Source organism: Nematolebias whitei, chromosome 6, assembly GCF_014905685.2.
Source record: "Nematolebias whitei isolate Nwh7 chromosome 6, NemWhi1, whole genome shotgun sequence".
Classification (NCBI taxonomy): Eukaryota; Metazoa; Chordata; class Actinopteri; order Cyprinodontiformes; family Rivulidae; genus Nematolebias; species Nematolebias whitei.
Genome location: NC_056503.1, coordinates 2844171 through 2855704, shown reverse-complemented (window position 1 = coordinate 2855704; position 11534 = coordinate 2844171). Strand labels below are relative to the sequence as shown.

The 11534-nt window shown below is 42.6% G+C and overlaps 2 protein-coding genes across 4 annotated transcripts in view; both read right to left on the bottom strand.

The window, feature by feature from the left end:
• Nucleotides 1-11534, bottom strand: part of LOC119411476 (alpha-2-macroglobulin-like protein 1) — a 670820-nt gene that overhangs the window by 312753 nt on the left and 346533 nt on the right. The window lies entirely within an intron of this gene.
• The window catches only part of LOC119410478 (porphobilinogen deaminase), a 22422-nt gene continuing 20986 nt past the window's right edge, over nt 10099-11534 (bottom strand). For all 3 annotated transcript variants that reach the window (XM_037677360.1, XM_037677361.1, XM_037677359.1), the window contains exon 14: nt 10099-10332. In XM_037677360.1, the coding sequence (XP_037533288.1) occupies nt 10159-10332 (174 nt within the window). In that variant the 3' untranslated portion in view covers nt 10099-10158. The remainder of the gene's footprint in view (nt 10333-11534) is intronic.

Below are 11534 nucleotides of genomic sequence, written 5' to 3'. Positions count from 1 at the left end.
AATCAAGCAGAAAAGACAATTCTCTATGATCATCACTGTTTTACAAATGTTTGATAATCAAATTGTGTTAGTTCACTCAATGTTACAGGTTGAAGAGAACTACTCATTTTTATTTTACATAAACAGTAAGTAATGATTTTTATTCCTCATTTAAAGAAGAAATCAGGTTAATATGCATTTCTTGATTTTCTGTCTGAAATGAGCCAAGTTTTGTAAGTATGTTAAAGGTCGGTTTCGGTCAACTAAAATGTTTACAGAGAAAAATGTCATGTTTAATCTTTTCAGAAGATAATAAGAGGGAGACGCCACGAAGTCTGGTTTTTCTGCAATTATCTTTCTGTTAGTTGTTGAACAATCTCATTCTCTGACCTCGACTTATGATAACATCTTACATCACGAACCACACCTTTTCCTGGTCCATAGACCAATCAAAAGCTCTCAAATGACCCGGAAGTCGACCCATTTAAAATGTGGCAACTTCCCAGTTCACTAGGAGTTGCTAGTGGCTGGAGAGGCTGAGATGCTGGAGAGTTGCTGGAGTTTGTTGGTTGCTATGTTGCTGCACTCAGAAATGAGTTCAACTAGAGGGTGCACAGAGTGATGGAGTCAGAGTTCTTGGGTGCAAACGCGTTCAGGATGATCCAGAGACGTTTTGGGATTATAACTTCTGTTTGAACAAACCTCGTACGACTCTCGAAGGATTTCAGCTGCTCAACGGAGACGCTGAAAGAGTCTGAAGGATTCTATACCGAGCTGATGTCATCGTCAACCAGGTAACGATCTACTTCAACCGAGCGTACCGTCGCAAGCTGAGATCTGATGGAGCGTGCACGTTCTGGTCAAACAGATTAATTCCCTCACAAATCTCTCTGTAAGATAAATCTCCATTTCCATCTTAAACTCTGCTTTCTCTTAAAATCAGTACAGATATTTTAGAAATATCTGAAGCAAAGTCCTCAATCACCGCCGTGTGATTGAAGCCCATTTTTTGTGAAACTTGTCTGTTATTATTTTCATATTTTGCCAAATTAATGAAAATGTTTGATGTTAAACTTTGATTCTGAAAATAAATGACCGCATTCATTTGATGGGTCAAAGATAAATGACGTCTCTCGTTACATTTCTGTTAAAATTCAATGCACGACATTTACACAGTCAGAAAGATGAGGAACTCGTGAAAAGTATGAATATATTTCCCTATATTGTCATACTACAATAGAATCCCAAGACCATACTGAACCTAGCAGGAGGATGATTACTTTGTTTGAATTTTTGGCCCGTGAGGCAGAGAAGACTGCCCAGAAAGATAGAGAAAGGGAGGAGAGGAGGAATCCATTTTGGGGGACCCGCCTGGCCATTAAACCTGGGTCTTCAGCCTCAAAGCCTCTCCATCCCTCTTCGCCTCGCCGCGCCGCTGCACCCCACTGCCCACCTCCTCCTCGCTTTCCACCTGGCAGTCCCAAGCAATCGTCTGAGAGAGGGGGGCAAACCGCTGGTCCTCCCTGAACCCAGCATAAGAAGGGGAGAGCCTCGCGAGCGGAGGAAAAGCCCCGTCCTCAGTCACCGGAGGAACGGTGGAAAATTTCGCTGGGGGGGAGGTACCTGTGTCCCTCAGAGGAGCAGTACAGCCCTCCCTCCCTGGAGGAGCTGGAATGGTGGCAGGCTTCTACAGTGGCAACATATCTAGCTCCACTTCTGCCCTGACGTGAGGAGACCCAGGTGGACGCTCCTCACTCCAGTCCTCCAGAGGGGTTCATGGCTCCATCTCCTGTGGCAGTCCCGGTCCCACCACCTGCTATAGTTTCAGCCCCATCACCTGTTGCAGCTCTGCCTCCTATACCACCTGCTACAGCTCTGGTTCCTGTCCCTGACTCTCCTGCTGCAGCCCCGGTCCCTGGTCTTCCTGCTGCAGCCCTGGTCCCTGGTCTTCCTGCTGCAGCCCCATCTCCATCACCTGCTGCCGCAGCTCTGACTCCATGACCTGCTGCCGCAGCTCTGGCTCTACCACCACCTGCTGCTGCAGTCCTGAATCCACCACCAGCTGCAGCCCCGGCTCCGTCACCTGCTGCTGCAGCTCCGGCTCCGTCACCTGCAGCTGTAGCCCCGTCTCTGGTCCCTGGTTCTCCAGCTGCAGCCCCGTCTCTGATCTCCGGTTCTCCAGCTGCAGCCCTGTCTCTGGTCCCCGTTCCTGGTTCTCCAGCTGTAGTCCTGGTACCCGACTCTCCTGCTGCAGTCCTGACTCCACCACCACCACCTGCTGCAGATCTGGTCCCCGGCTCTTCGGCTGAGGTCCACGCTACCGACTCTTCTGCTGATGTCCTCGCTCCCGACTCTTCTGCTGAGGTCCTCGCTCCCGACACTTCTGCTGAGGTCCTTGCTCCCGACTCTTCTGCTGAGGTCCTCGTTCCCGACACTTCTGCTGAGGTCCTCGCTCCTGACTCTTCTGCTGAGGTCCTCGCCCCCGACTCTTCTGCTGAGGTCCTCACTCCTGGCTCTTCTGCTGAGGTCCTCGCTCCGGGCCCTTCGGCTGAGATCTTCGTCCCCGACCCGCCTGAGGTCTTCGTCCCCGACTTGCCTGAGGTCTTCATCCCCGACCCGCCTGCAGCCTTCGTCCACGACCTGCCTGCAGCCTTTGTCCCTGACCCGCCTGCGGCCTTCGTCCACAACCTGCCTGCGGCCTTCGTCCACAACCCGCCTGCTGTCTTCATACCTGACCCGCCTGCGGTCTTCCTTGTTTCCAACCCGCCTGAGGTCTTCCTCGTTTCCAACCCGCCTGCAGAGGTCCTCCTCGTTTCCGACCTGCCTGCGGAGGTCCTCACCCCTGGTTTGGCTTTGGGGGTCCACATCTACCTGAGTCCAGGCAGGCAGAGATGGACGCCTTTACTACCCTGGAAGGGACGGTCCCCTGGTCGCCCACCGGAACTCTGGTCTGAGGATGGATGGTTTCCTGGCTGCCCCCCTGATCTCTTGCCTCATCTGGGACGGTTCCCTGGTCGCCCACCGGAACTCTGGGCTGAGGGTGGATGGTTTCCTGGCCACCCCCCTGATCTCTTGCCTCATCTGGGACGGTCACCTGGTCGCCATCCTGAATACTGGCCCTGCCCTGGATGGTCTCCTGACCGTCCACCTTGACCCTGAGTTTAGGTTTTTTGGTTTTTGTGTCTTCTGATTCCCAGGTTTTCCTGTCGTTTTTTTTTTCTTCTGGCCCCATGTGTTTCTCTGTCCTATTTTGTCCCGCCTCCCACCCAAGTTGGATGTATCTTGTTCTTGGGATGTCAGGAGCCATCCCTTGAGTGGGGGGTAATGTGGGGTTTTGTCCTGTCTCTGTCTGTTTCCTCATGTTTCCTGTTCAGCTGTTTTCCTCGTGTTCAGCCCTGTCTCACCTGTGCCTCATGTTAATCACTGCAGGTGTGTGTTGCTATCCCAATCAGTGTTGTGTGTATATATTCAGATCCTCTGCATCTTGTCTTTGTCTCGGGATTGTCCTTCCATGGTGTCGTGTTCAGCCTTTTGTCCTGTCAGCCCTGATCTGCCTGTTTCCAGTTTGTGAGTAGCTGCCCTGTCAGCATTTTGATTTTGTTTTGTACAATAAATATTTTTACGTTTTCCTTGAGCGTCCTTGTCATCCTCCCTGCACGTGGGTTCAAACATTCCAAAAGGCCGAGCATGATATCGAACCCCCAACTCTTGTATTGGAGGACGACTACTCTAACCACTCAGCCACAGCCATTCAATCCGAAGCAGGCAGTCTGATTTTGGTCAGCTGCTCTCAGTCTGCCTCTCCTCCGAGACGCATTGGTTCGCTTAGGAACTGTCAACAAATTACTGAACAAACACTCTTCAGAAACAAAAATTTATATATTTTACCTCATTTAACCCATTGACACAAAACTCATGTTAAACTACTCTAATAGATCTCCTGATGCATGCTCAATAATCCAGGTAGAAAAATCTAAAAAAGTTAAATCTGGTCCTCTGGACATTCAAAAAACAAAACAAAGCAAAACAACAAAAACAAAAAAATGTAGAAATGTTTTGTCTTTCATCCGAAATATCCTATTTATAAGACTGAGCAATACAGCACCTCAGACTGAGGAAGTCTTTTGGATGAAAGACGAAACGTTTCTACATTTTTTTTGTTTGTTTGTTTTGCTTTGTTTTGTTTTTTGAATGTCCAGAGGACCAGATTTAACTTTTTTAGATACTCTAATAGACCTGACACATGTCAAGGAAAATCAACACAACAACTCAGACTTTTCAGCTTATTCACCTGTTCCTCTCATTGGTTTGGAGATACATGGAGAAAAGACACAATAATCAGTCAGAGAGATTCAAGTTAAAAAGTATTACCAACATTTATTAAAGCTTTCAGCTGAAAGGAGACGCTCTTACCCCAAACCAACAGAGATACAGCAAAAACCCAAGACGCGTCTGACCGGAGCTTCAGCTTCTTCTGTATTTAAGCACAAAAGCTCCACCCAGAGACGTGTCACAACATTCTTTCAGTTCTTTGTTTAAACTAGTTCAAACTGATGTCTTCATTTCCTGGAAGTCCTTTTATGGAGATGTTTTATTATTTTCTTCTGCCATTCCAGTTTACTGGTGATCTTTTCATCAGGTGGGACACACACCAGCAGCTCCCTGTTAGTTCATGTCCCGTACACAACAAACTCAAATACATTCTCTGACTTAGTTCAATCTGTACTTGTTGATATCAAAAGACAAGCAGATACAAATAAAGGACAAGATACAGTTGTGATACATCGAGCAATACAGCACAGCAGATAAGTGTCTTTACACACACAAGACATCATCTTTTATTTCTCATTTCAAAGCATTTTCTAATTAGTTATTGAGTGAAAACCATGATTTTTGAACAAATAAATTATTTAAAATTAGAAACTGCTGTAAAATGAGAAGAAAAAAATGAGGGTGCCTTGTCGACAAACATTGATACCAGTTTATTTTGTTCATCAATTCCACATCATGTCTAGCAGAATAGTTTAACAAGTTTTGTGTCAGTGGGTCAAATGACATGAAAATTAATGTGCAAAAACCACTGAATGTCTAATTTCTTTATGTAGCTTTAAAAATTTATAAAAGCTGATACATTCATTCAAAAGCAAACTTAAAATTGCAGTATGTATATATTTATATACATATTTATAAAAAAATATTTTCATAAGTGACTTTTTTAACATATTTGTTAAAACTGTCACTATTGTGACAAATTCAAAAATGTTCAATACAAAAACAACTGGACTTTATTTGTAACAGAAGACGTTTCGCTCCTCATCTGAGGGGCTTTCTCAATTCAAAGAGCAGAGAGTGTGGGCTCTTTGAATTCCAGTTGTTTTCAACCAGTGTGACACGACTGTCAACAAGGAAGAGGACTGGCAATGGAGGAGGGGGCGTTCCAAAGAGACCATCTTAGCACCAACAAAACTGATTTGTTCCACTTTGGAGTAAGCTGTTGGGGGAAGAATCAGTTTTGTGTTGTGTGTTTCCTTGACTGATGAAGTGTTCCGGATCAAAGGCGAAACGTTTCTGCACAAAAAAAGAAACTGTCCAGATGACCTGACTGAAAAATGTTGGATTGTATACCTGGATTATTGAGCATGGACTTTGTTATAAAGTCCACTTGTTTTTGTATTGAACATTTTTGAATTTATCAAGTCCTGGATGACTGAGAATCTTCACCAGCATATGTGACAGTATAGTATAAAACAGATAATCTGTGAAAAGTTTGAGCTCCAAAACTTGAGGTCTTGGTCTCGCCCTCCCTCGGTCTTGACTTGGTCTCAGGTTAGGTGGTCTTGACTATAACACTGGCTGCTACGACACCAAATCTTACCTCAATAGCTGTTAAATTGAGGTATAGGTATATTTGTGTTGGCTAATGTGGATTAGCTGTGGTAGCCATTTGAATCAGGTTGATTGTACAAGTTAACGCTTTTGTTCTGCACAATCCTCTTCGTGCTGGCATCAAAGGAAGTGCTGACGTTATTGCTTCCTCGTTGTGTTGCGAGAGGAGTGAAGTACAGCCAATGAGAGGCCGACACACAGCTCTTTATCAAACATGGGGTGAGAAGCAAACTAATGGAAAATAAGGACCTAAAAATAATCAAACAGCGAACTTCAAACATTTTTTCTCATCTAATATTTTCATTGTAAGAAACTTCTGGAAAGCAAAGTAACATTTTTAATCAAGAAAAGAATCAAAGTGAAAACATTTATATAAACGCAAAGAAAAATAGAAATTGAGCATTTGTCTCTTAGCACATTCAAGACTTGTATGTCTTGTTAGTTTAGTTAAAGGGAACTTTAGAAATAGTTTCCTTTTTCCCCAGTCTGCTGGTTTCTCTCCAGTAGAACAGCTGGTGTTCCCAAAACAAAAAAAGCTTTGCTCAGTGTGCATTCCTGTCCAACATAATCAAAACACAGGAAGCACCAAGAAAGTTTCCTGTTTTACTTAGAGACTGTGTGAATATTCATCGTCCGAGTTGATCAGCTGAGCAGAAGCATGAGCCTGACCATTTGTCTCGCACTACAGGCCAGTGAAGACGTTTGGATTCTTTTTCTCAGATTACTCAATTAAACAGAAGTGTGTCCAAGATTGCAGTGAAGGTGTTTATATCTGGAAAATCAGTGGCGTTTTATTTAAACTTCTTTTCATGAACAAAATCCATCAACTGGACAAGTTAACGCACAAAGCTTTATTGATAAATGTAGTTAACTGGTGATTTAATTTGACACATTTGAGAAGAAATACATTATTCTTATTGAACAAAGTTATAACAGAGAATTTTTTTTGTTTAATAAAATAGAAATTAAAGCTGAAAAACAAACATACCTTTAAGATGAACTTACTTTGATTTTGGAGGTTTAAACTTAAAACAAAATATAAAAGAAGGATATATAAAAAATGTATTACATGAACTGAACTAATGCAGCAAATAGACAGACTGGGCTTTATTAGACAAACCAGACAATACTGTCTGTAAGGCACATCTCACCTTGATCTACAAATAAATACAATTTGTTCCAGTGGTAAACTGAAATGAACTGTTATGGAGGACAGCATGTTCAGAATGACATCACAGCATTAACTTCTTCATGGTCAGTTGTGAGCTCAGAATTAAAATGTCTGATAAATGTGAAAACCAGTAATCTGGTAGAAAACTAATATTTCACAAGAAAACAACAATGCTTTCAGTATTTTCAGAAAATAAATCTGTTCTATTTAGAAGTAATTGGCAGAATTAGGTTGCATGTTTAATGCAACATGTTTAGAAAATCAAGTATGACCTGCAGACATCCCAAACATCATCAGCTATCAGTCCAAGTGATTTGGGCTTGGGTTAAGAAGCATGAACAGTGTGCAGGTCCACTCTGTACAAACCTCATGTTTTCAGTATTTACACCTGGTCTGAAGTGGGAACACCACAAAAACACGTCCTTTTATCTGGAAGACTTTTACTTTAAAGCTGAGTTCTCCGACCATCATTTAGTTTTTTACTACCACAGATTTAGGCCCCAATGTTTTCAATAACACTACATGTTGTTGGTTCTACAAGCCATTTTGGAGTCATCTAATATCCTGTTTTACACTTTAATATTTATGCTGATTAAAAAAGGCAATGTTGCATCCTTAGAATTAAAGGCCTGATATTCCTTGAAGGGATGCACATCACCCTCCGTCTTTCAGGCCAGAGTTTTAGACCAAGATCACCTCATGCTGAGGAGTGAGCTCTGTCGTTTTCATAGTCACCTCTAAAATAAACATTTGCACAATCTCATGCGACATGGTACAACGTGACCTTCAGGTACCTCCACGTTAAACTTTAGTTCAGTATCTGGAAAACTGATTGACTTGTAGTCATTCTTATGTCTTCTAGTTTGTTGTTTGCGGCAGCCATCTTGAATTTGTTCCTTATGTTTTTAATTTATAGAAGTACATTATCAGGAATTTTCATTAAAATTAGTGTTTCATGAAATATTTTGCTGATAGGGTTGAATCCAGAGAATTAATGGCAACTCCCACACTAAATTTAAGGTCTATCTCTTCAAAACTACCGTAATAACTTTTGTTTTGTCTGTAGGTCAGTGGCTGTGGCAGCCATCTTGACTGAGGTTCACTTCAGAGGTGAATCAGTTGTAGATGTGCATCCAGCGAGGGCTTTCTGCATGAAGCATTAAAAGTTCAGGGTTCAGAGCAAAGTTGTGCAGATTTCAGCAGCAATAAGACGCTCTGACTCAGACAGAGGGAAACACCCTGTGTGACGAGTAAAAGTACACCTTTAAAAAAATTGCAGCAAACTTTCATAGCTGGAAACTGAAGCCTGATGCTAAATTAGATCTATAATAGTTTTATATTCTTTGACCTTTACAGCTGATGAAGTCTCATGTGACAGTAGTCTCACTTGTAATAAACCTCAAAATGAGCCTTTTAATCAGTTTAAGAACATCAAAATAAGTTTTCTAATGGCAATGGTTAGTTATCATTCAGTTAATGATTCTTGGGTTTCTTTCATTTGTATGTTTTTCTTCTTTCGGAGTGCTCTCTTCTTCAGGGGTCACCACAGTGAACTAACACGCACAAAGACTTGATCATTGTTTTCACGCCGGCTGCCCTTCCTGACGCAACCAGACACCGAGCTACCACAGCCCTCCCTCTGTGTGGAGCAGAGAGCTGCTATCTAGGGTGCCTGGGGTTAAGGGCCTTGCTCAAGGGCCCAGAGTGGGGGGAAATAAAGTGCTTCACCTTTTCCCAAACACATTTTGATGCAAGTTGGGATTTGAGCCAGCAACCTTCCAATCAATGGCTCACCTACTCTAAATACTCTCCTAATATTGTGACTATTGTATATTTATCAATTTATCAATAAGATACATGGGGAGTGGTGGCGCAGAGTTTAGAGAAGCTGGACCTGTGACTGGAAAAGGTCGACTCCACCCTCATTTCAACGTTCTCATCACGTGGTACATGAGGTGGAATGAAATTGTGTACTCAAGGTCCCAGTTACACCCCAAAATAGCAAAAATATAAAGTATAAAAAGAAACTGTGTACAAGGATCTAAGATAAACACTAAACATGTTTGTTGGGTAGGTGTGTTTGTTTCTTCTGAAGTCCACGACCATCTCCTTCTTCTTCACATTGATGTGAAGGTTGTTCTTCCTGCACCAGCTCTCCAGGTGCCGTCCTGCCTGTAACCGGATTTGCCCCTCTGGGCCCTTGAGCAAGGCCCTTAACACACACACACACACACCCTTCCCCCAGCTGCTTTCCCAGGCACCCTAGATAGCAGCTCTCTGCTCCACACAGAGGGCTGTGGTAGCTCGGTGGTCTGTGGTTGCGTCAGGAAGGACATCTGATGTAAAAAGAAATGCAAAATCTTCATGAGATAGCTTGCACAAAGCTAACTCGCACAAGTCTGTTAGCTCGCTATGGCTAACCGTAAAGAACGAAGTGGTCAGAAAGAAAATGAACAGCAGCAGCTAAATTTAGTGGTGTTCCACTTTTCATCTCACCACATCAGACCCATTGAGGTGTATTACAATAACTGTACGTTACAAAGAACTACTGACACCCCCCCCTCCCCCCTCCCCCCCAGGCTGGCTGCAGTACTTTTGAAGTCCTGCACCTTTAAGATTCAAGTTATCAGTGATTGACAGGGTCGAAGCCTGCTGGTAAGTTGTAGGCAGAACTTTCTTAGGGAAAGAAAAGCTCCAAGAGCTCCGTCTCTGGTTCCAAAACCACGTTTACACCCAAAACAGACATTTGAGCTTCATGTTTGAACAACGGGAGAAAATCAAGACTTTGTGCATCTTTATTTATGCCATTAGTGTGATCATGATGATGTGTGCTGACAATAGTCAGAAGGCAATTTTTGTGTTCCTCCCTGAAAACGTCAGAGCAGTTCTTTGTGTGGTCCAGCAGACTGAGTACAGAAACTGAGAGGCACAGACAGGAGGGGCTCCCAACAAACCCACATCTGAGCATCACTTTACACTTACCAAGTAGAGTTTGAAATTCTCATCTGGTGCAACATGTTGATTGTTTTAATCAGCTCTAGATCAGCTGAGAATCACACACTGGAAACAAAGATTGACACTTAAACATGGCTGCGATGGCCTGGAGCCCCTTCTCTCTCAGATTATCTGGCGTCGTTGAGTTGCCGAGCCACCGTCAAAATGTCCTTGGCTCCTTTACTCAGCAGTAAGGTGGCCAGGTCGACGCCCAGCTGCTCAGCCCTGTCCTGGACATCACCTGGGATTTTACTGGCCGTGACTCCCACTCGCTGAACCTGCTCATCCACTTTCTCCAAACTCTGCAAAAAATACACACAAATAAATAAAACAGAAGTCAACGCAGGAATGAATTCACAGACAGACAATAATGACTTAAAATCTACAACACAGTTTCAGGGGTCCTACTTCAGTAACATGCAACATAAAAATGCACTTCCTGCAAAAATGCAGTGTGAATGTTTATTGCAGAAGAACTTGTTGAAAAGCAGCTGAAATTAACTAAAATAAATAAATAAATGCTGAAATATAGCTGAAATGAAGAATAAGCCCAAATTAGCATAAGGCAGAAAGAACACATATTTGATGAATAAGGTTTAAATAAACAGAAAAAAACAGAAAAAAATATGAAGATAGCTAAAAAACAAAAGATGAAATTAGTAAAAAAAAAAAAAAAAGTAGCTGAAAACTACCAGAAGGATGTGGAAAGAGCTGAAATTAGCTAAAATAATGTGGAATTAGCTGAAAAAGCTAAAATTAGCATAAAAACTGCTAAATAGTAGCTGAAAGATCAGAAAAAGATGAAACTAGCAGAAAATTTTGAAAGAAGCACAACAAGCTGAAATTAGCATAAAGAAGTTAGAAGCAGCACAAAAATGTAGTAGTTAGCAGAAAGAATCTGAAAGGTGCACTAAACAGCTGAAAAACAGCTGAAAGTAGCTGAAAAATGTTTAAATCTGCACAAGGAAGCTGAAAGCAGCTGAAGCAGAACAAAATGTGTAAGGAGCAGTAAAAGGTTGTAAACAGATCTAAAGATCTGCAGGAAGTAAAATGAGCTGAATTCAATTTCTATGAGAAAAAAACGGCAGAAAAGGCTAAATATTTCAAAAAGCTAAAGCTGCTAAAAGTCATAGCTGGATTGTCCTAAAAGAGCTGAATGTTCTGATTTATGATTTGATGAAATTGAAAACTGAGGGAAGAGAATCACGTCAAAAAACAGACATCTTCTTCTTCTTTTGGCTTTTCCCTCTTCAGGGGTCGCCATAGCGAGTCATCCTCCTCCACCTCACTCTGTCCTCTGCATCCTCTGTTCTCACTTTAACTACCTTCATGTCCTCTCTAACCGCATCCATATATCTCCTCTTTGGCCTTCTTCTTTGTCTTTTTCCTGGCAGCTGCATTTCTAACATCTTTTTACCAATATACCCACGGTCCCTCCTCTTGACATGTCCAAACCATCTCAGTCTGGCCTCCCTAACTTTATCTCCCAGTTGTTCAACCTGTG